This window comes from Hyperoodon ampullatus (assembly GCF_949752795.1).
Source record: "Hyperoodon ampullatus genome assembly, chromosome: 15".
Classification (NCBI taxonomy): Eukaryota; Metazoa; Chordata; class Mammalia; order Artiodactyla; family Ziphiidae; genus Hyperoodon; species Hyperoodon ampullatus.
The window spans coordinates 58,038,394-58,063,644 of record NC_136928.1 but is presented as its reverse complement, the minus strand read 5'-3'; the positions used below and the strand labels follow the sequence as shown (position 1 = coordinate 58,063,644).

At 42.9% G+C, this 25,251-nt stretch overlaps 1 protein-coding gene across 1 annotated transcript in view; it reads left to right on the top strand.

Moving 5' to 3' along the window:
• Positions 1-12,592: 12,592 nt before the first annotated feature.
• Positions 12,593-25,251, top strand: part of GALM (galactose mutarotase) — a gene marked incomplete at its 5' end in the record, with an annotated part of 50,101 nt that continues 37,442 nt past the window's right edge. The window contains 3 exons of the mRNA XM_079720851.1: positions 12,593-12,782; positions 19,900-20,054; positions 23,475-23,681. Coding sequence (XP_079576977.1) covers positions 12,593-12,782; positions 19,900-20,054; positions 23,475-23,681 — 552 coding nt within the window. The remainder of the gene's footprint in view (positions 12,783-19,899; positions 20,055-23,474; positions 23,682-25,251) is intronic.

Genomic DNA, 25,251 nt, shown 5'->3' with positions numbered 1-25,251 from the left:
TTCCCATCACCTGGTCCACTTCCTTCTGACCAACTAAAAAATTCTGGCTGCTGAATTTTATATTCCTTCTCCTACTTATCTCCCCACTGCTTCCATTGGATTTGACCTTGGCTAACTCAAAAAGCCTTGGGTGACACCTTTCCTCTTTCAGCCTGTCTCCTTCTACCCCAACCATGAACTCAAGGGCTACTCTCCCACTAGGCCTGCCCTGGCCTTGCTGACAGGACTTAGATGCACATCCCCTATAACTGGCCCTATGCATCTGTAGGGGAGCAAAATTTGCCATCCCAAAATATCTCTTGACATGCAGATTATTCTGAACTGAAAACTATCAAGGCCCAAAAGACTTAGGAAGAACTTTTGACCTTCCCCCTAACTGCCTAAAGAATGTAGGTAGAGGCCGTGTTCTAGGGAGGGAGCTATCACCATACATAACTATAGTATGAACTAGGTATGATTGGCAGGGAGGAACCTAGCAAAGTCTGTTTGTTAAAATTCCTCTCTGTGTCCCATTGTCTCTGCATGGCCCAGCAAACATTTGTTTACCAGCAAACATTTGCTTTTCCACCTCATGTTAATTGCCTTCCTCCCCTTTAGAGTCCCAAACCACTACCCGCAGCATCCTCTTTTGTCTCTAACTGAAGGTGGTGTTTAAGGTGAGGGTTCTGGCCATTTTGGTGAGTTACTCAGTTTTCCTAGGTCTCTCCCATGTATACATGTTATTAAATTTTTGTTTGATTTTCTCCTGTTAATCTTTCTCATGTCAATTTAATTCTTAGACCAACCAGAAGAACCTAGAAGGGTGAGGGAAATTTTTTTCTTCTCTGACACATCTCTTCCTTTTGTTTGTTCCTGAGTTATATCCTTTATAAGGAACTGGTAGACGTAAGTAAAGTGTTTTTCCTGAGTTTTGTGAGTTATTCTAGAATATTATCAAACCTGAGGGGATGGACACCAAGGGGGGAAAGTGGCGGGGGGGGTGGTGGTGGGATGAATTGAGAGATTGGGATTGACATGTATACACTAATATGTATAAGACAGATAACTAATAAGAACCTGCTGTATAAAAAAATACATAAATAAAATTCCAAAAAAAAAAAAACCTGAGGGGAGCTCGTGGGAACTCCCAAATTTGTAGTTAGCCAGGCAGAAGAGTGGGTAGCCTGCGTACCCCATTTGCAGCTGGTCTGAAGTAGGGGCCGTCATGTGGGAGTGAGCCCCTTAACTCATGGGATCTTACCCTAATTCTAGGTAGATAGTGTCAGAATTGAATTGAATTGTTGGGCACCCAATTAGTGTCATATAATTGGTTGGTATGTGGAAAAACAACACACATTTCATTATCAGAAGTGGTGTCAGAATAAAAACACTACACAGGGGCCTGTCACATTCTGTCTCCTCTGGACTTCACCTGGCCCTTGTATAACCACACTTCTTTATAGAATGTAGTTGAGCCCAGAAGAAACAGCCAATTCCGCTGCAATTCTCTGACTTAAATTCAGTGTTGACCTTTTGAAGAGGACTAGAAGTAGGGCTAAAATTTTCCCTGTTCAAGCCTACCCAAAAGGAGGGCAGAATTTGCCTATAGGCTTCTGACTTGCTGACTGTAATCCATAGCACACCCAGAAGACAGTCTCCAACAAACCAGGGAGCAAAAGGCCTGCTTTACAGTAGGGTACGAGCTCATTTACTGGAGTCATCTATGGACTAGCTGACCGCCTTGACTCTGGCTGGACCCTGCCTGAGCTGCCCCGTAACCTTTTGAGCCTGGTCATTAGTGTTTGCCAGGCCCCTTCCCTCTAGCTAGATTCTCTGCCTCTGTTCCTCTTGGCTATTTATCAGTGCCCCAAAGTTGCTGCAATAAACTCACTTAGCAATTTCCACTGGAATGTGCCCCAGGAGTCCAGGTAAAGTCTTTTCTGATAAGCCTTCCTATCCTGGCCTCACATCTGATAGGCCTCCTTTGCCCCCAGTGTTTGCTGTTAAAATGCTATCCCCTCACTTCCTTGCCTTCTCTGCTCTCTCTCTCTTCCTAGAGAAACCACATAGTTTCATCAATCAATGCCACACATCTTGGTATATCTGCTGACATACCTGGAACCATTCTAAGGGCCTCATTCTTAGTCTTTTTTTTTTTTTTTTTTTTTGCGGTATGCGGGCCTCTCACTGTTGTGGCCTCTCCCGTTGCGGAGCACAGGCTCCGGACGCGCAGGCTCAGCGGCCATGGCTCACGGGCCATTCCCGGACCAGGGCACAAACCCATGTCCCCTGCATCGGCAGGCGGACTCTCAACCACTGCGCCACCAGGGAAGCCCTTTTTAAAAAATTTAATATGTGATAATTTTTGACAAGGATTTCTTCTGCCAGAACCCTGCTCAGGACAAAGTTAACCTGGTCAATAATTGTCTTACCCACCTGCAGGGAGAGAGACACAATCGATTTGGTAAGAGATGGTACAAAATCAAGGGATATGACTAAGGCAATGTGCTGAAGTCCAAGTAGATTGAACTGGCCAAATGCTTCTACTTTGAGCAGAGGCTCAAGTCTTCCATGAAGGAGAAGCTTCCCTGGGACTAGAAGGCCAGAGCCACCACTAACTAGTAGAGAACACCTGCCAGCTGCAAGGTCATCCCAGGGACCTCAGCTGGGGACTACTTAGGATAGTGCCCCAAGTAACTCCCAGTCAGTTGGCCTTGGGAAATTCCTTACTGTGACTATACTGGGTCAACACTGACTCTTGGAAATCCCTCCCTCCAACTGTGGTTCTGTCTCCTCTTCCATGACAGAAATAGCCCTTGTCCTGGGCTGACTGACTTGGAGTTCTCCACATCTTTTACAGGATCCACTTATGTGAGGGTTGGGGGGAAATCCTGTGTGGCTTGGGCTCTTTAAAATGGTTCCCAAGCTGCACCACCCACCTTCTGGGCATAATAAACTTCTCCAAGTAGAGCTCTTCCAGACCTTGCAACTTTGATCCTTGGAGTCTCTAGCACCATACTCACAAACACACCATTTTACAGAGAGTAAGATCTCTGTCTTTTTCCAGATCCTTGGAAGTCATATGATTCCTTTGTGTTCTCACTTTGGGCAGTGCCTGTAGAGTATCTGATACCTGTAGTCCCATCCCAAGTGTGTACTCATAGATATCTGGCTGCGACCAGTATCCACCCAAGCCATAGGCTCAGATTCTCATTATGTACAAAGAATGGGAGTAACAAAGTGGTGATTAGCAACCCTCTAAGGTCCCTGGAAAGTATTTATTTAAATACCACCAACTTTTAGTAAAGAATGTGGCAGAGTGCCACTTATTCTCCAATGTCTTCTCCTTTATACTACATTAATAGAATACCTAGAATAAAGATTATACATTTCCCAACATACCCTGAACTTTGATATGATTATGTGAATACACTCTGGCCAATGGGAGATGAAGGGAAGTGAAGTATAGAACTTCCAGGATGTGTTCTTAAAGGGAGGGGGGCTGCCCTTTCTCCAACAGTTCTTCTCCCTGTCTCCTCTCCTCCACCCTGTTCCTCTAATTGTGGACATGGTAGCATATCTCCTTGGCCAAGTGGACTTTAGGCCACACCCTACAGATGATGAAGCAGCAAGTTAGAGGGAGCCTAGGTCCCAGATGACCATATTGAGCAGAGCTGCCATCCCAACCTTGGACCACCTGTTGAAACAAGCAGTGGTGAGCCTGAGCATCCCTGAACATCCCTTTTGGGTGTGCCAGCAATGCAAGACCTTGACTGCTTTTAGCCAACCATTTCTCAGAGTTCAGTTTGCAATCAACAGGCTCAAGAGATAATGTAACGTCTTCTCCCAGACAAAGAGCAGGCTTGCTTACCAGCCACTGTAAAAGTAGTAGATTTCAGTTGAAATGCAAACCCACTATATGTAGAGTGTCCATCTTGGTCCCTCCATGCTGCCTCCATGTTTTTTTTTGGCTGCACCATGCAGCATGTGGGATCTTAGCTCTCCGACCAGGGATTGAACCCGTGCCCCCTGCACTGGGAGATTGGAGTTTTAACCACTGGACCGTCAGGGAAGTACCCCTCCGTGAGTTTTGAAAGGCATGAGGAACCAGCACCAACATGATGCCCATGATGCTTGGATGCAGTGAGTAATAAAATCTTTTGTCTCAGACCTAGGAATCTTGTATCTTTAGGCAGCATCTGTGAAACAGCAATTTATTAGCTTGCAAGTAAAGTAAAACCCCAGAACTTCAAATACCTACCACTGGACTGTTTTTAGAAAAGAAATCAACTTGTATCTCTTTTAAGCCACTATTATTTTGGATGTCTGTTACAGACAGCCAAATATAATTCTAACTAATCAAAGAGTAATTTTTTGAAGTTCTGATTTGGCAAAAAAAAAAAAATTGCTTATTACATCTTGTCAGAAATTTATCATTCAAGCTGAGCCAAATATGATCCATTCAAAAGCAGGAAATTATAAAAGTCTTGGGACCTCTTGAACAAGTGACATAGCATATAGGAATTAAGGAATTAAGATCACACTATGACTGGTTCCCATGGTTAGCAGATATGGCACGGACTGAATCAAAGCTTACTGAATCAGGCAGGCAAAATCATGAGAGTGAATTCTCCACATTTATTTGAGTAAGATATCTTAAAAAAAAATTTTTTTTTTTTGTTCGCACAGTGCAGCGTCTTAATTCCCCTATCAGGGATTGGGCCTGTGCCTCCTGCAGTGGAAGGGTGGAGTCTTAACCACTGGACCACCAGGGAAGTCCCTTAAAATGTTTTTTGAATGCTATTTTATGCCAAGAATTATATTCACCCATGATTTTTGATATGTTTCCATATTATGAGGGATGGAGTTCAGATAAACTTGGAGAGAAATTCCTTGATCCACCTTGTCTTCAGACAAGGCAAAGATTAATGTGCTTCAGACTAGACTGGATCTAATCTAACATTCTTTCTAGAATGTTGGTGGCTCTTGTCCTTTGAAAAACCGAAGGGTAATTGAAAATGTTGAGAAAGGTTCGAGCAAGTTTGCGTCAGTACCACATTAGTCAAGAGACCAAGGCAAAAGTAAAACTAGAATAGATGTGAGGATGTGGCAACACCTGCTACTGAAAGCACTGACAAAATGTTGAAAGCTCTTCATGAGACACAGGTATTCTGATGTGTCAAAATATTCTAAATGCTTGAACTCTCTACAAGAATTTCCTGTGTAGTTATTTTTTTAATTAATTTTTATTGGAGTATGGTTGCTTTACAATGTTGTGTTAGCCTCCACTGCACAGCAAAATGAATCAGCCATACACATACAGATATCCCCTCCCTTTTGGACTTCCCTCCCGTTTAGGTTACTTCAGTGCACTAGGTGAGTTCCCTGTGCTATACAGCATGTTCCCATCAGTTGTCCATTTTATACATAGTATCAATAATGTATATGTGTCAATCCCAGTCTCCCAATTCCTCCCACCCCACCCCTTTCCACCTTGGTATCCATACATTTGTTCTCTACGTCTGCGTCTCTATTTCTGCTTTGCAACTAAGGTCATCTGTACCATTTTCCTAGATTCCACATATGTGCGTTATTATACGATATTTGCTTTTCTCTTTCTGACTTACTTCACTCTGTATGACACTCTCCAAGTCAATCCACGTCTCTGCAAATGACCCAATTACATTCCTTTTATGGCTGAGTAATATTCCATCGTATATATGTACCACATCTTCTTTATCCATTCCTCTGTCAATGGGCATTTAGGTTGCTTCCATGTCCTGGCTATTGTAAATAATGCTGCTATGAACACTGGGGTGCATGTCCTTTTTTTTGAATTATGGTTTTCTCTGGGTATATGCCCAGTAGTGGGATTGCTGGGTCATATGGTAGTTCTATTTTTAGTTTTTTAAGGAACCTCCATACTGTTTTCCATAAGGGCTGTATCAATTTACATTCTTCCCTGTGTAGTTATTTTTTATTTCCAACTTCTAACACTCTAATTACATTACTCTTTTTGGTGGACACACATTGTTTTTGCCTGATCAGCATCCATTTTCTCTTTGGGAATAGCATTCAGATTTTTCCTTGGGGAATTACCTTCCCCCTCCCACCCCCGGACTTTCCTAGTCCATATTGTTGGGTCAGCCTGACTCCACCTTACCAAGCAGCAGGTAATTGGTTCAGAAGAGCACATGACCAAGTGAGATTCAGTACTGGGACTTTTATTGATATTATTGGGAATGTGAAGTTTGATTTATTTTAAGATTGCTATCATAGGATAATATAAGCCTGGGGAGGCTAGAAATCATATATAGAAAAAGCAGTCCTGAAAATAGGGCCAACGCAGTGGAAACAGAACCAAGAGGAAGAGAAATACCAAGTCCTACTGACATAGTTTTAATCCAGATCCAGCCATGCCTGAACATGCCTGAACATCTCTAGACTTTTCGCTATCTTTAGCCAATAAATTCCCTTTTTTGCCTAAGCCAGGCTTGAGGTGGTTTATACCTTCCAGAAATAAAAGAGTTTTGACTCTTGAAAGTATTGCTGTCACAAAAGATACCTAGAAGTGGCTATCTAGTCTGTATAAAAGCAAAGAATGTCCTCAGGCTAGCTGTGGTTCCAGAATTTATATAAATAGGTGCTACAATCAAGCCAGAGGTAATGGATGAGGGACTTGTTCTAAAGCTGCTTTACATAATTTTCCTTAAACATCTGTTACTCATATCAAAGAATGAGGAGAAGAAAATACCTCACCTCGCCCTCCAGGCCAGTCACTTGGCACCACAACTGACTCAAGCTAAGAAAAGATCAGTCAATAAGGTTTCCAGAGCTCTATGAAGGTCTAATCCATATCTGCCTCTCAGTGTTTACCAGAAGCATTTTGATATAATGGAAAGTGCTCTGGGTTCAGATCCTAGCTGTACAACTTACCAAGCTAAATGACCCTGGACTAATGGCTCAAATTCTGGGAGATCTAGTTTATTTTACAAATTTTTGTATTTGATATAAATGATATATCTGCATCCTTCTGCCAGTGATTTATTTCTCCCTTAACATCATAATTATGAAATTCATGCTTGAGGTCCTGTGGAGCCCTAGTGCATTCATTTTCCTGTTATGTTATATTCCATTACATAGATCTACCACAATATATATTTTTTAATATTTATTTATTTATTTGGGCTGCGTCAGGTCTTAGTTGCAGCATGCGGGCTGTCAGTTGTGGTGCGCGGGCTTCTCTCTAGTTGTGGCTCACAGGCTCCAGAGCACGTGGGCTCAGTAGTTGCGGCGAGCGAGGGCTTAGCTGCCCTGGGGCATGTGGGATCTTAGTTCCCTGACCAGGGATCGAACCAGTGTCCCCTGCATTGCAAGACCTATTCTTAACCACTGGACGACCAGGGAAGTCCCCTACCACAATATTTTTACTCATTTTTCAACTGATGGACCTTAGGTTGTTTCCAAATTTTCATTCTTTTTTTTTAACCAAATTTTCATTCTTATGCATACTACTGCCATAAATATTCTTATGCCTATATGCAAAAGATCATCTAGGGTATATTCGAAGGAATATAATTGCTTGGTTATGGACCATTGCTGAGTTATATGCACTTTGACTTTATTAAATATTGACAAGCTGTCCTCCAGAGTTTTATCACTTGAGACTTTCACCAGCTTTGTAAAAGAGATGCTTCACATCCTTTCTAGCACTCAAACATTCATTCAACAAATATTTTTTTAGTCATCTACTAATCTTTTCTAGGTACTGGGATGCAGCAGTGAAATTTCCAGCTCTCTTGGAGCTTCATTTTCTTGGCAGGAGACATAATAACAAATAAAAAATGAATATATAATATGTCCAGAGGTGACAAGTGCCTTGTTTCCAGAGTCTTTGGGTGCCAAGGACTAGTTCTTTTCCTTGGGTCCTTCTTTACCTACAGTAAGTGAATAAAATGCCCTCTTGAACCCAATGTGACCTAATTCCAGAAACTGATTTTTTAAAACTTGCAATTACCATAAAATTAGAAGATGAGTATTTTACATTAGTGTGATGTTTTAAAATTCAGTTAGTGCTTTGGAATCCATGTTCTCAGTTGACCACAATTCTAGGCAGCATATAAGGAAGTGGTTAAATGCTCCTATCTCTTCAGTCAAGCAGCCCGGGATCAAATCTTGGTTTCCTGACTTACCAACCATGTGATCTTGAACAAGTACTTAATCTCTCTAAGTCTCAACTTCTGTATAAGGTAATAGTGTCTGACTCATAGGGGTGCTTATCACAGTTCTCAGTAAATTTTTAGTACTTAATATTTACTAGTGATCAATTAACAATTGGATGGGTCAATCATGTGATATTATTCCCATTTCATAGATGAGGAAACTGAGGTCCAAAGTGGTTGAACAAATTGCCCAGACAGTAAGTTCTGTTGCCTCATGAACCTGGGTTTTCTGGCACCAGAACCAATTCTCCACTAGAAAATTGTATATATAAATGTATGATGTATTTGTTGAATAATTATTTATTGAGCATCTAAAATTGCCTGTCACTGTTCTTGGTGCTAGGGAATTCTAAAATATTCCCAATATGGCTGATCATCTTTGGGCAAGCCTGAAATTATATCTATCTTGAGGCCAGTCCCAGTACTTTGTTTCATCTAACATTGACTATGAATTGAATTTTGAAGATTTTACTGAAGTTTTTATGGCGGATAGAGATGAACATTATATCACTTTAGACTGTAAACATCTTGAAGGCAAAGATCATGTTTTACCTACCAGTGTACAACCAGCACTTAGCACAGTGCCTGGCATATACTTATTGACTATTTGATAAATGAACATGTCATACAGCAAAACTTAATCTATCTTCCTCAGCAAACTCTCACCTGTCCCCATAATACCTTCCCCAGCAGCTCCTTCAAAATTGTTGATGAAATGGAGATGAATTGAACTGTGAAGAATCCTACCTCTCATGAACTTGATTGCATTCTCCCAAGTATGCCTGGCTTCCAGATACAAGTAGTTTTCATCTGAAACCAAATATAGTGTTGTTTGGGTTATAAAAAATATATGTCAAAAAATTGAGTCAGGGAGCCAATAGTTGAATAAACAATAACAACAACAGGGCTTCCCTGGTGGTGCAATGGTTCAGAGTCCGCCTGCCGATGCAGGGGACACGGGTTCATCCCCCGGTCCGGGAAGATCCCACATGCCACGGAGCGGCTGGGCCCGTGAGCCATGGCCGCTGAGCCTGCACGTCCGGATCCTGTGCTCTGCAACGGGAGAGGCCAGAACAGTGAGAGGCCCGCGTACCGCAAAAACAAAACAAAAAAACAATAACAACAACAAAATGTATTCATGGAAAGATAAGGGATGATCTAAGACAGTGCATACTGAGCACCTGATGAAGAGAACTGACAGTAAACATTACTGGAGTTCTGGGCAAGGAGAAAGGAAACAGGAGGATGGTAATGTATCAGCCTAACTGAAGAGAATCTATTCTAGGTCTCTTTATTGACAAACTGTGAGGTATTGCGAGTTGGTTTTATTATTATAGCACAGAGTTTCCTCTGCATAGCAGCCTGTCAATAGCTTAAGGTTTTGGAGACATCTTTATGGGCTTAGAGTCTAATGGGTCCTAGGAACAGCCCACCTGCAGTTTCTATGTAGAAAGAGGAGGTGGGGCCCAGGGAGCAAGGGCCTTGATTCCTCATTCCTGACTCTCCTAGCATTCAGCTTTGGGGACTAACCTCCAGCTGAGAAGAAAAACAGACCTTATTCTTGACCTGTCCACCCTGATACCTCACTCTCTGGTTGAAAGAAAAGGTATCCACTTTAAGTAACTCCTCTTTGACGTAAATGTCACAGTTCCCACTCCCTTTGCCTCATAACCTCACCCTCAGCCCCTATCCCCCAAATAAAAGTAAATACACCCTAAAATTTGACAATGCTTCATTCTCATCATTCTCAAGATTACTACCTTGCTTTTAACCCAATCCAACATTTGGGATGGAGAATATTTCCTTAGATTTCAGCTTCTCCTCCTCCTCCTCCTCCTCCTTCCTCTTCTGCTTCTTCTTCTTCTTTTTTTTTTTTTTTTTGCGGTACGCGGGCCTCTCACTGTTGTGGCCTCTCCCGTTGCGGAGCACAGGCTCCGGACGAGCAGGCTCAGGGGCCATGGCTCACGGGCCCAGCCGCTCCACGGCATGTGGGATCTTCCCGGACCGGGGGACGAGCCCGTGTCCCCTGCATCGGCAGGCAGACTCTCAACCCAGTGGTTGAGACCAGGGAAGCCCCTTCTCCTTTTTAAGTGCACAGATATTCCTTTAAATTATCACTGTGAGGTTAAGAAAATAAGATATTTTGGTAAGAAAAATCAAGATTTGTGCCTGACATCTGACTTAGCACAAAGTAATCCTATTGGGGACAATATGTTAAACCCTTCAAAGCTAAAGGAAAATGAAACCAAGAAGTGTAGCTCTTAGAGAGACATCATGGTATGTTTCATTTTCCAACAAGCCAAGCTACAAGACACCCACTGGTGACACTTGGCTTTGGCCATCCAGATGCATTTATTTATTTCTGTGACAACATGAGCTTGGCAGAACATTGAGAGCTGGTGGCTGAGAAAAGAAAATTCGGTCTTCCTGCTCACAGAAGAGATTCTAAGACATCCTTGCTAATACGGCATTGCAGAAAGGGCTTGTGTATGAATCAGCATACACATAAATGTTAAGTGGGCTGATGAGGGTGGCAGAGTTTATGGGAATTTCTGATGAAGCAGCACCAAGAGTGCCTATCCGTTATTGTATGAGTGCAGTGCAGTCTATAATTTGACTTGTTTGGGTCTTTTTGTTATTATATGTTATGCTTCACTGAAGCCTGCTGCAAGCTCTCTTTTTCCTTTGCTATCAGAATTCCCCTGATTCATGAATGAGAATTGAGGCTTTGTGGCAAGAATGTTAAATATTCCTTCAAACTACACAGACAGGGCTGAGAGACTGTTATGTTTTATTAGCATCTGATTCCGGGAATGGGATCCCAATTCTCCTAATTTCCTAGTCATAGATGCATTTTGGCGTTCACCACAGTCTAGTTGGATCCCCTCTGAAGTATCTAGGAACCAAATCAAAAGCAGTGTCAAGCAAAGATGAGTTGAGTATACAGATGATCAAGTAAAACATGTCGTCAGGCTTCCAGAATCCTCCCCCTTCCTAGGCCCAGTACTGTCTGGACAGATTTAGCAAAGAAATAACCCAGGCCCCTGTATTTTATCTGACAATCCTATTAAGGCTTTTGGTAGCTCTGTCTTAGTCCTCTGCCATCAGAGGGAAAAAAAATCTGAGATTAACCACCAAAACCTGGAGCAATATTTCTCAAAGTCTGGTCCCAGATAAACTGCAGAAGAATAACTTGAGGAACCTGTGAAAAAAGCAGATTCCTGAGTTTCACCCTAGACTCACAGAATCCGTAATTCCAGGTATGGGCCTGGGAATATGCATTTTAAAAAATCTCTGTAGATAATTCTGAGGCACATCAAAGCATAACTATTATTTATGACCTCTGTGTCTTTTCTAGCAGTGCATACTTAAAACCTTTTTTTTTTTTTTTTTTTTGGCCACACCCCACAGCATGCAGGATCTTAGTTCCCTGACCAGGGATCAAACCCACATCCCCTGCATTGGAAGCGCAGAGTCTTAGCCACTGGACTGCCAGGGAAGTCCCACTTAAAGCCTTTTTCTGCTTATGGAAAGTAGATAATAAAAGTACAGTATATGACATTAATGAGGACCTTAATAAATATTTATCCTTAATCCCTTCTTAAAGGAACTTTGGATTTCAGGCACAAGAAGGGGTATATACCCAAGGTCCTTTCCCGGTTCCCTGAAGAAAAGAAAGTCAGAGATTGCTTCCATATAAACTAGGCCCTAATCCATCTACACGTGACCCTGTCCAGGCTGTTGGCTCCAGCAGAAACATGTTCAGAGTTGTTTGTGTGGGACAAACAGAATGGATCTTCAGTCAGTGTGCAGAGAAACCTGCAATTATTTACCCCTTCTCTAAATTACCTCTGTACTTCTTTCTGGTCTGGATCAAAGATTTAACTTAAAAACCAAAATTTCCCCCCAACATTTCCTTCCCTCACTATTCCTAATTCTGATCTCTTCATTTTTCAGCGTTTTATCTGAAAGTTAGCCACCATTAATGAACAGATCACTGCATATTGAGAACCTCGTGTCAGAGAAAGCAGTAGAACCCTGCAGATTCAGGATTTGGGTTTAGAAAGACTACAGGCCCCAACATGCAATTTCACCTTCCAAAGACTACCATTCCCAACATGCAATGCAGTCAGCGTTAGTAAAGGAAAGGAACTGGCTGGAAATTGCTAGCCTGGCTGGAAACTTTGCCTGCGTGCCACCCTCAGGCAAAGGAATGATTAGAAAGCTCCCAGAGGATATTTTTTGCAGGAGCGGTTACTCCCTAAATCCAGGCAAGAAAAGGGAGGAGTCTGAGCCATGTCCCGCCCCTTCTCCAGTAAACTTCTGCCGCTCCAGGTTTGGCGGCGGGAGTTCGAAGGACCTGGAGGAGCTGCACACCCCTGGCTTTCCCCATGGTTTCGGTGACCAGAGCCGTTTTTGGAGACCTGCCCTTGGGGGCAGGGACGGTGGAGAAGTTCCAGCTGCAGTCAGACCAGCTGAGAGTAGACATCATCTCCTGGGGCTGCACCATCACGGCCCTGGAGGTTAAAGACAGGCAGGGCAGAGCCTCAGACTTGGTGCTCGGCTTTGCTGAATTGGAAGGTGGGTTGAATTCCGCCCCGGGCTGCGGACGGGCCCCAGTTCCACCTGGCACACTGCCCCACACAGCTTGCCCGCGATGCAGGGATGCAGGTGAAGTACGGAGCTTGTGACCATCAGGAGTACTTGGATCCGGCTAACTCACTGTGTTTCCATCCAGTGTTTAGAAGAAGACAAAATGAATAGAAACTGCCGTAGGACTTGGCCTCTGGTTATACATTCAGGCTTTGTCTTAATTAAAAAGTCAGTTGAGGGTAAGATAAAACTCCAGCAACACTGGGGCGATCTTTGCCGGATCTTTGTAAGGCGGGGAGAGGAAAGTGCAGGCCAGAGGGGGTGTGGCCCCCTGCTCTTCCTCCTGCCCTTTCTGAAGAAGGAAAATGATCAAAGACGTGCGTCTTCTACTTCTTTTCTCCTTGATCAGATTCTCTTTGAGGTCTGGTTGTTTCAGAAATGCTCCATAAGGTAAGCTTAGTGGGTGCAGAAGCTTATCCGCTTTGGTCTGTGATCACCCCCTGGCTGATCAATAACTATGTGCTGAAAGAATGAGGAAGACCAACTTACTGTCGAGAAACGAGTCTCCTTATAGCTAGGGTGGACTTTGTTCTGTGGGAATCCGTAGACAATTAAGAACATGTATTAATTCCTGCATTCAAATACTGTTGATCCAACTGCCTCATTCAGTGAGACAGGTCCCTATCCTCATGCAGCTTGCAGTATAGATGTGGAGATAGACCTTAGCCAAATAATTGCATAAATAAATAACTCACAGTGCAGTTTGGGGCAAAAGAAAATGTACATAGTGCTTGCTGTCTCTTGGCACACCCGAGTAGCTAGACAGAAAATGAGGTCGAAATAAAGTTAGCAGAGGGCAACTGCTTGAGAATTAATTCTCTCTGCTCAGTGGTAGGGGCATGGACAAAATCTGTTAAGACGAGGCTTGAGATTTTCCTTTAGGTATCTGTTTCTCTGTCTGTTTGGTTCTTTAGATATGTAACATAGCTCATTGTTGGAGGTCAAGAAACCTGAGAGTATTGGTTTTCCCTTAGGAGGATAAAACTGGCTCCTCATTTCCTTAGCAAAATATATTATAAAAATATTTCTGAGGATCCTATTCCTTGCCCTCTGGTTGGTTGTCTTTAGCTCCTTTGGAGCCTCCACAGCTTGGCTCGGAGAAGGAGGTAGGTAACCTTCAGCAGAATTTCTTTGGTGATTTCAGCAAGTCTCTTATAGGAGACTCACTGGTGAGAAGGTTCAGGGGCTGGGGGAAATCAGCTCCACTTACCCTTACTCTCCACGCCCCCTTCTACTTCTGGGGGTGGTGTTCCTATCTTCTGTCTTCAGAGTCAGAAAGCAAGAGAGTTGACAAGTGACAAAAGAGGATTCTTTGGAATCACTTTTGCTGAGTCACCTCTCTCTGTTAGTAGCATAACAATTTGCTAGGCTGAACCGGAATCACAAAGAGATAACTTGACTGGTGCAAAATTGCCCAATGGAGTCCAAGGAGAATTGGATAGATGAGCTAGAATTTCGGAGCCAGTAAAGCACTGGAGTTGATAAGAAGTGATCATCTGCTTTTATCACCCCATTTCCATCTCTTCTTTATCACCATTCGGGAGGTAACTACCCTCCCCCTACCCTCCTCCCACTCACACACACACTCACTTCTTACTAATTTTAGTTCTCATATAAGAGTCACATGGACCTTAAAGCACAAGGCATCTTTGTGGAATTCATATGAAACGCGTGCCATGATGATGTGGCACCTGGGAAGCACCAGTTTCTTAGCAGGCATAGAAGTGCCTATTTTGTGAGGGCAATAATACAGTCGTCTCTCTGAGTCTATGAATCTTGTGGGAGTCTAGGTGGAAGAAAGTATTATCCCCAAATGTTCTTAAAAGGGAGAAAAAAAATAGACCCCCCTCAGATTACAATGATCTAGCTTGTATTGACTTTATTGTTCCCCATATTATTAACATCTTTTGAGAAAGTTAAATAGCATTCTCTTATCAGGATGTGTCACAGGCACCACAAGATGCCAGGTCGAATCAAAACATCTAAAGTATTCTAGGCTGGGAATTCCCTGGTGGTCCAGTGGTTAGGACTCCAAGCTTCCACTGCAGGGAGCACAGGTTCCATCCCTGGTCGTGGAACTAAGATCCGGCAAGCCGCGTAGTAGCATGACCAAAAAAAAAAAAAAAAGTAAAGTATTCTAGGTGCTAGATCAAGATAGACATTTTCAATCCTATGCTGTAATTTAGATAATTTAATTATTTATTTAAAAAGGAGAGCAGGCTATTTTCAAAAGATAAAGAAGCATTTAGAATATCAAGTAAGGCTTTCTGATATGTTTAGCCATCTTCGAGGTTGAACTTCATATATGTCATTACAGGAGGCATAACTGCCTCAATCAGAATAGTGTGAAATGGCGGTCTGCTACTATTTTGATCAATTCTAGTGTATTAAAACCCATGTTAAGAAATTGGCGACAGAGGATGTCTTTAAGAAGGGACTCTGGGTAGCTGGGGTACAGAGACAGGAAGGAGGCTAGATTTTCACTGTACAGTCTTTTAGAACGTCTGAGTATGTAAGTATTATATAAACAAACTGAGGCAAATAATTTAAAGCAATAAGATGTGACAGAGTGAGTAAGGGGTTATCTTCACATTACCGTGTTCCAAAAATGTGTTGAGCCAAGGTGAAGAGCTAAGCATGGATAATTCCATGAGACGTGGTCCTTTTGTAATTGCCAGGTTAGATGTGAACTACCTCTAATTTCCCAGATAGATTTTATAAACTACTTGGCTGATGGCCATGACTGGAGGTCAGAATAGTTCAAATTCTCCCTAGGAAAATGAGATCTTTCTTCTGTAGAATTCTAAAGAGGTAAATCATATGATCTTTTAGTTATAGGCTAGAAAAATCAGTAATGCCTCCTGTGAAGTATTTTTTCTGCCATTTTTTGTATTAAAAATATTTTTTAATGTTTTTCATCTGCAGGTCCCACCTGCAGTCATTATGACTTCTTTCAAAACCCGTGATGAGGATATTTGCTTATAAGCCAGAGGTGTAAATAACCTACCCATGCAATCAATGCGATTCCTTCCCCTTCATCTTCCGCCCAGTCGCCACCAACACCCAGCTATTACTGCCATGAGAGCCATTATGGAAAGCTTAGAAAAAAATAAACTTAGTGCTCTTAGAAAACCTGAGTTTATAAGAGGGGGTGGGAGGAAAAGAGACCAGTTTAGGAGTTGCAGTTTAATATTACAGATGCCCAAGAGTGTCCTTGTAGGAGCTTTGAGGATTCCTAGTTTAAAATCTCTGCTTTGTCCCTTAAAGCTGTGTTGACCTTGGGCAAGTTATTTAACCTCTCTAGATCTGTTTCCTCACTTTAACCAAATGGATTAAAATGCTATTGGCTGTGATCATGTCTGACTATAGTGAACAATTAATCATTTTAATCTCCTCTCCTTCCTTTGCCCCCAAATATCTTCCCTCTTACTCCTTGAACTTTTTTATTTCACTTTGTTAACTGTGCACAAAATGGCATGGAGATTCCTCTGGGACAACCAGCAGCCATCTAAAAATATATAAAATATTTGGGATGTTTAAAGTGCTTGTCAATTAAACTAGTGTTTATTTTCCTTAGAAAGCCGAAAGAAAGTCACTCAGGTGTGGAGTTTTTGACTGAGAATCCTGAGTGATTTTATTTGAGATTTGGGGCACTCGTGCTAAAGTTTGGGCTGTCTGAGGTGGGTGTCATAGCTGGGATCCTTGGGGTATTTGAGGAGTGGACAGGGCCATAACCCATGGTTAAGCATTTATTAATATATTCTGGCCAGTCCCTTGCCCAGAAAAAGGGACAAACTTTTTCTCTACCCTTTATCCTACATCAGCAACTGACTTGACTGAATCAGCCTTCATGTCTTGACCTAGAAACGTTGCCCTTTTTCATGGAAGACAGTATTTTCTGCATTTCAAAAACAAGCTTTTTAGTCCTAATCAGAATTTGGGGACTGTCACGTTTTGTAATTCTGACTTGATTTAAAAGCTTAGTAACATGTGAAAATAGTATAAAATCCATGTGTTCTGAAGATTTTCTCAGGGACAGTTGAGAGCAGTGGTTTCTGCTGTCCTTATGGTTTAATCCTTAAAAACTCTTCATCTAAACCAAGGGCTTCTTACCTCCATGGGCTTAGTAATTGTTGCCAGAAAGTGGTCCCTTCCTAGGGAATTCTTGCAAGCCCATGAGGCCGCAACCTTGCTGTTGAATTCGTCCTTGTCTCTGATGCCAAGCATGGGGCTGGCAGAGAGTAGGGGCTTGGTGTACACTTGTTGAATGGATCAATGTAGGAGTCAAAAAGAGATATAGCCAAACAATTTTTTTTTTTTTAAAGAAGATGTTGGGGGTAGGAGTTTATTAATTAATTAATTTATCTTTGCTGTGTTGGGTCTTCGTTTCTGTGCGAGGGCTTTCTCTAGTTGTGGCAAGTGGGGGCCACTCTTCATCGCAGTGCGCGGGCCTCTCACTATCGCGGCCTCTCTTGTTGCGGAGCACAGGCTCCAGACGCGCAGGCTCAGTAGTCGTGGCTCATGGGCCTAGTTGCTCCGCGGCATGTGGGATCCTCCCAGCCCAGGGCTCGAACCCGTGTCCCCTGCATTAGCAGGCAGATTCCCAACCACTGCGCCACCAGGGAAGCCCTAGCCAAACAATTTTTGAACAAAAATTCTGCTTTTCTTCACATTTTTGAGCTCCCGATTAGCAAATGAAATTATATGTCATCAGGGAAATGCAAATGAAAACAACATTGAGACTTATTATTATTATTATTATTATTATTATTTTGGCCATGCTGCGCGGCTTGTGGGATCTTAGTTCCCTGACCAGGGATGGAACACGTGCCCTCAGCGGGAAAAGCGTGGAGTCCTAGACACTGGACCACCAGGGAAGTCCTAAAGACTCCTTTTTGTTACTCAATGTAAGGGGTTTTAAAGCTACAGCTTCAGAGAAGAAGGTGAGGAGAGAGGTGGAAGCTGGTGGAAACTCAGCCTTGCCTGTGCTGAGAGATGGTGGTAAGGTCAATTAACCAGAAAGCCTTGTGCTCTCCAAGTAATGTGATGCTTAAGAACGTACTCAGGAGCCAGACTGCCTGGGTTCAAAACCTCATTCTGCCACTAACTAGCTGTGTGTTTTGAGCCAGTTACTTAACCTTCTGTCGTCAATTTCCATGCCTGTAAAATGAGAGTAATAATGCTGCCTACCTTAGAGCAGTATTCTGAGGATGAAATGATTTAAATGGAGAGCACTTAGAAAGCGGCTGAGACTTAGGAAGCGGTCAGTAACTGTTAGCTCTTGTGAGAGTCTATGGGCAGGACCCTGAGGACCTGCAGATTGGCAAGGAAGTGAACCAGGGAAGACCTGGAAGAGAGTGATTAATGTTTCACTTATGCCCAACCAGTTGAGTCATGGGAACGTGTGACCTATAACTGGCCCAGTAGGTTCAGGGCCCGTATCCTGAGAGCCCCTCCAGCCATGGTAAAAAGAGTTCATGCACTTGAATCACATAACTCTTCTGACCCACAGTAGGTGTGATGGATACAGAGTACCACATGAAGGGGGCTTGGAATTCCAAGGACAACTGAGTGAAAAATAGAGCAGAAAGTAATCTTAGCAATAATACAAAAAAATGAACTACCTCCAAACCTTAATCTCTGCCATGATGATCTAAGCTAAAAGATTATAGCATAGAGGAGCTTAAAGACAAGGAAGTTACTGTAATATGCCCACGCATACCGTTGTAAGTACAAGGACACTGTACTTACTTACTTATGTCCCCGCCCTGCACCCCTGCCCAGAAAAGCCCAACAACAGTTTATGCTCATCCGCATGCCATATAGCCATCAAAAGGGATATGGTAGATGGATATGGAGTCACATGGAATGATCTTAAGACATTTGATAAATGAAAAGTTGCAAAACAATATGTGTAGTTTGTCTCTTTATGTAGAATATGTGTGTGTTCGTGTATTTGTTTGTGCTTATATGTAGTTAATTTAAAAAACAAAAACAAGCAATTGGAAGTGTATATCCCAGACTGTTAGCAGTGATTATCAGCGGGAAGGAGAGGACTTGAGAAGTGAAAGATGGTTTTCATGTTTTACTCTTTATTAAGCTTGCCAGATTTAACAAATAAAAATGTAGGACACCCACCTAAATTTGAGTTTCAGATAAACAATAAATATGTTTTATGTGAATGTCCCATGTATTCTAATAATATGGACATACTTACACTAAAAAGTTATTCACTGTTTATCTAAATTCAGATTTAACAGGTGTCCTGTGTTTCCTCCAGCAAGGCTACTCTATATACTTGGGTATTTAATGCTCATTAAAGGAAATTTTCATGTACTAATTGTATGATTTTTTTTTTTTTTTTTTTTTTTTTTGCGGTACGTGGGCCTCTCACTGCTGTGGCCTCTCCCGTTGCGGAGCACAGGCTCCGGACGCGCCGGCTCAGCAGCTATGGCTCACAGGCCCAGCCGCTCTGTGGTATGTGGGATCTTCCCGGACCGGGGCACGAACCCGTGTCCCCTGCATTGGCAGGCGGACTCTCAACCACTGCGCCACCAGGGAAGCCCCTAATTGTATGATTTTTAAAAAAGAAAAAGAAGCATAAGATAGTTTCTTTTCAAGACTACACAAAAATATAATTTTTAGTTAAGAAAATTGGCCTAGAAGCAAATTACAGAGCAGCATGTATATGAAGACCTCAGTTTTATAAGAAGAAAAGCATATGCACACATATACTAAAAGATGGAAAGGTATACATACATAGATATACGTAAGAATACTAACAGTTCTCTCTAGTGTTGAGATCAGGATGATTTAAGTTTCTTCTTTGTGCTTTAGAAAGCTCTTTTAAAATGTTTGGAAAGAACATGAATTGCTTTTGGAAAGGGAAAAGGTCGTGTGTAAAGAACACCATCTTTCCTTGCTTCCCTGTGGACGCAGATATGCCCAAGTTGCAGCTGCCCTCAGAAGGAAGTGGTGGGCAGCGGTGTGAGCCTTGTCTTTGGTTTAAAGTTATAAAAAACTCCATCATCCCATACCCTTGCAGGGTACCTCCAAAAGCAGCCCTACTTTGGAGCAGTGGTTGGCAGGGTGGCCAACCGAATTGCCAAAGGAACATTCATGTTGGACGGGAAGGAGTATCAACTGGCCATTAACAATGGGCCCAACAGCCTGCATGGAGGAGTCAGAGGGTTTGATAAGGTGAGTTGGGGGCATCGGAGAGAGTCCTCACCTGGCACACTTCACTGAGTACCTTCAAGCATACCTTCTATTTGCCAGGCACAATCCTAGGCCCTAGAGCAAATGCATGGTAAGGTGATACAGGAAAGAGGCCGCTCCCATGGTTTGGGGGAGCAGCTGTGCCGGCTGTGTTCCAGGAGCCACCCTTCACTAGCTCATCTGACTCTAATAGGCAGGAGAGCCCTGAGTGAAAGGATGACAGCCCTTAGGAAAGACAAGGAGCACCTTTCTCACAGTTTTGGCATCAGAGTTGGTTGACTTTAGGCACAACAGAAAAGTGGATTAAAAATAATACCCATCACTTCTTGCACATGGCATTTGCATATATCATCTCCCACCCTCACTAGAACCCTATACTGTCACCAAATGAGAAATCTGAGGCCCTGAAAGGCCACACAGCTCCTAAGTTGGGCTGCCTGACCCAAAGCCCTCATTCCTATACTACAACTGCTGGTGTCCGCCACGGCTGCTGTGGGTGCCCCCAACCCAACACACCCCATGTATCTGCCTGTGAGCCCCCTCCCTATGCACTGTGGTGCCACATCCAGGCTGCCCTTCCAATGAAGTGCCTCATGCCTCAAAATGACCTCGATTCTCCCCAGTTCCCCCTTTCCACGTTAAAACTCCCATTCCCTAAGTGAATCCCTGGAAAACCAGGTTAAGAAAACAAATTGATCAAACAGCTTCTCCCTGAGGTCGGAATGCCTGCCCTCCTGTTTCCTAGCGGCGTGGGAGCCTGCAGGTGAGCCCCAGTGATTCTGTTACTAGTCTAATTTCAGAGAGGTAATTTTGGTAGTTAGCTTTCCTTTAAATTATACCACCCAGGTTACTTCCTAGAAAAAAGCCAGAGAAGACAGGAACATGTATGGCAGTTAAGAATCACAGTTTTTTCTTTTCTACCTCTTACCGCCACCCATGCTGTTGAAGGAAGTTGGTCACTCTCTGTTTCCCCTGTCCTACCAGCTTCCTGTCTGTGGTTTAGAGCCGGACTGCCCCATCACTTCCCCTTTCCTCCATGATGGAACTCCTCACGCCAGGGAGACATGAAGGCAGAGGGTATCCTCTGTCCTGGCAATATTAGGGCAGAGGGTCTCTGGAATATGCCAGGTGCATGGGCAAACCCCAACCAGAGGAAGTTAGGCCCAGCTCTGTTTGGCCAGGGATCTTTAGGGGAGCCTCAGCACCTTGTTCTAGCTTGTTCCTGCTCACTCTGTTCCACATGGAATTTTTTGTGATGTTGTGTAATGGGGCATGCCCTGTATGAACAAACGCAGAAGGGTAGTATTCGTGTCCTTCTATGCAGTGTGTCAACTGAGCCCCTTCTGTGAACCAGGGAGATGGGGATTCCTGAGACTCCAGTATAGTGAGGGACTCTTACATAACTGTTGCAGGCAACAAGCCCCATAATACCCAAGCCCCAGTGGTGTGCTACAGGAACTGGGTATGGACAAATTAATGGCAACTAGGGAGGTTGGATTTGAACTGTTCTTGAAGAAAAGATAGTATGTCATTTAATAAGTGGATATTGGAGAGTGGCTGTGCAACAGCCCACAGAGGGGTGGGGAAAGACTTGGAATGTAATCTTGGAGCCATTGAAAGTTTTAGGCCACTAGGTTTTCATGTAGCAACATGAGCAGTATCACATGGACTTTGTTTTAAGCTGCATTTGGTTTCAACAATTACTGAATAATTGTTGGTTTGCAGGTATGTGTTTTTCTACTTATACCAACACATTTTTTTAAAGATGAAATTTGAATAACCTGACAGGATTAGAAATGGTGTAAGCAGGCCTAGAGATGCAAATGCGGAAATTTTCAGGAAATTTGGAAACCACAGGGTCAGGGAAATCCTCCCGTGAATAGGAATTATACTTTCCACTTTATCTGATAATATTGCTTTACACAAAAATCTTTCCATTGTGTCCTTTCACTAAAGGAAAAAAAATAGGTAGCAAGTTAAGATGATTTTATTTCAAATATTTTATTCCTAAAATTTTCTGCTTGGGGGATTCCTTTTTCTTTTTTTAATCACACATATACCAGGCAACATTTCCGGGAGATAATTAGGATGTAAAATTAATTTTTTACTAAGGTCAGCGAATTTGTTTCAAATACCAGCTGCTTTCACTGTACGTGAAGGCAGAGACCTCCATTCCCATTGGGCTCTTCTTCCTGGTAAATGCAGTGTCAGTGAGAGAGATCCAGGCCATGCCAGGAGTAGGTGGCAGAGCCTGGGCTCATGGGCCATTCCTGTGACCCTCAGAAGTTATTATCTTCCAACTCTATTTGCAATGACAGTGTTTGGCCTCAACTCTGCTGTTGGAAACGAAGATTGGAACAAAACATTGACTGAAAGTAAGATGTGGAATGGTGTAGACTGTCAAGCTAAGTTTGAATCCTAGCTCTGTCACTAATTACATGTATGACTTTAAACAAGATATTTCTCCCCTTTAAACAATTGCATGAATTATGACAGGGTCCTACTCCATCCCCTGGAATGTGGGAGGTGGAAGTGGGCGAGTTAACTCGTTACCCTGAACTCAATTTGCTCATCTATAAAATGGGGGTAATAATATTAGTTGGAGCCATGTGCAATTGCCAGTGCTCAACTGTTTTGACCTATAAAGATGGTAATTTCGGTTGGTTCAACTAAATCCTTACCTTATAAAATGGTTTATGTAAAGCACCAGGTCAGTTGCTGGCTGGTGAGCACCCAACAAATGGAAGTCTCATGTCTGCAAAGGGCCCCTTTCTTAGTGACTCCAGAGCTCCCCAAAGGGACTGGGGGGTCTCTGGCTACCTTGTCCTCTGATGGTGTAGAATAAGGAAGCAGGCTCAGGATTAGACTACTTGATTCAAATCCACTGTCTTATTAGCAGTGTGGCCTGGGACAAGCAGTTTATCCTTTCTGAGCCTCCATTCTCTCATCTTTAAATGAGGATAATGGCACCTACTTTACGTCAGCCCTGAGATAGTGTCTGCGAAGTTTCTAGCAAAGAGCCTAGGCTCGTAATGGGCACTCAATAAGGCACATAAGATTACATATACATTTCAGGTGTACAACATAGTGATTCACAATTTTTAAAGATTATATTCCATTCAAATTTATTAAAAAATATTGGTTATATTCCCCATGCTGTACAATATATCCTTGTAGCTTATTTATTTTATACGTAGTAGTTTGTACCTTTAATCCCCTACCCCTATGGTAACCCCATTGGTAACCACTACTTTTTTCTCTGTATCTGTGAGTCTGTTTCTGTTTTGTTATATTCACTAGTCTGTTTTATTTTTTAGATTCCAAGCTGTCTTTAAATATTGAAATGTGGCATTTAGCTTGGGATTGGAGTGACTAAACGGCTTCAAAAACACTTTCTTCCAGGTCCTCTGGACCCCTCAGGTGCTGTCAAATGGAGTCGAGTTCTCACGGGTCAGTCCAGATGGTGAGGAAGGCTACCCTGGAGAGTTAAAAGTCTGGGTGACATACACACTGGATGGCGGGGAGCTCGTGATCCACTACCGAGCACAGGCCAGTCAGACCACTCCGGTCAATCTGACCAACCATTCTTACTTCAACCTGGCAGGCCAGGTAGGTGAACTTGCCTTTGATCACCTGCTGTAGTGTGAAGTGTCACTTGCCTCTTCTCTCCGGCATTGTGCTTTGTGGAATGACCTGGGGGAGTGACTGGAGAGACTAACCCAGTATGGAATTACCGTGGCGATGGGGTCACCCCTGGGATGAGGAAAAGTGCCCAGCAAAGCATCTGACTCATAGTAGGTGGTCCACAAATGGAAGTTATAGGGAAATGAGTACATTGTGCTGTCCCACACGCTCAGACAGGTAACAAGCTATTTAAAGAACTCCCTCCTGTCATCTAATTATAACAAGTGCTTACATTTGCTTCCCCAGTTTCACTCCTACCACCCCGCCCCCCCCCAACAAAATTACTTCCAATTAAGGCATTTTCCATCACTGGATCCTTGAAGATGTGCTTAGCCCAGCCCCTTTAGATAAATGCTGCCAATGTCTGTGTGCTCCCGCTGTACGGCCCACCCTAGGAGTGGTGTGGAGACACTGACAGCCCCCCTTAGGTAATTCCCTCTAAACTACCTCATTCCCTCCTAATGATAATATTTTAGCTTGCTGAGGAGGCTATTACATGAGACAGAATAAAAGGCTTAGCTAAAATCTGTAGATTCTATCTGTGACTTTCTCTTCATCTAAGAAGCTCATCATTGTATACTAGACTTGAATCGCTTTGGCATGATTTCCTACCACAAGATGATGTTCACAGCCAGCTAGTAATATCTTGCATTTTTACACTTTTTAGGAGTTTGTTGATGATATGCTGATTTTTTTTCTAGAATCTTTTCAAATAGCATGAGTTAATTGGTTCTTACATAATTCGAAAATAAGAAAGACGGTTCTTCACTTGCTTGTTCCTTATCTTCAGGAACTTCCACCATCCTTCTTGAGATCTTAAAGACAAACCAAAAAATAAACACGCACAAGCCGTAAGAGACACTGCAATCATGAGCATAAAGACCCCACTTTTTAGAATAAGTTCAGAAAGAAACTTGACAGAAATAGAACAAAATATTAATGGTTTTATGTGGGTAGTAGATCATGGTAATTTTTCACTATTTTCCACATTTTTGTAACTAAGGGGGTGATCTAAAGGAATAGATTCAGAAATAGAAAAAGAAATTAGGTGTGAAGTATTACTCTGCCAGTGTGTTCCAATGAAAGATGCAAAATGGGAACCTAAGGTTCACTAAGGCTCTTTCTGCTTACGTGAGAGGAGGACCCTCCTGACCAGAATTTTCTACCCTTCCAATCCTACAAGGACTTGGAGTGACTCCTAAAATTTTCTAAATTTTTTTCCAGAGGCTGAATAGTTTCCCAGATCACAGACCCCACACAGAAGGGTGGTCAGGGTCAACTCCCTGCTGTGTGCTGTCTTAGTAAGTACAGCTCACATCCACAGCCTCTAGCTTTAGGGGTGGGGTGGGTGAGGGCCACCAGCCTTTTGGAGCATCAGGTAAGGGTTGGTAGGCAGTTACCCAGCCTGGGGTCAAGGGGTCTCTCTGCATTTTCAGAACATCTCTTGCCCTACCCGGAAAAGCATTATTGTGTGTCTTAAACCCTCCCCAGGTAA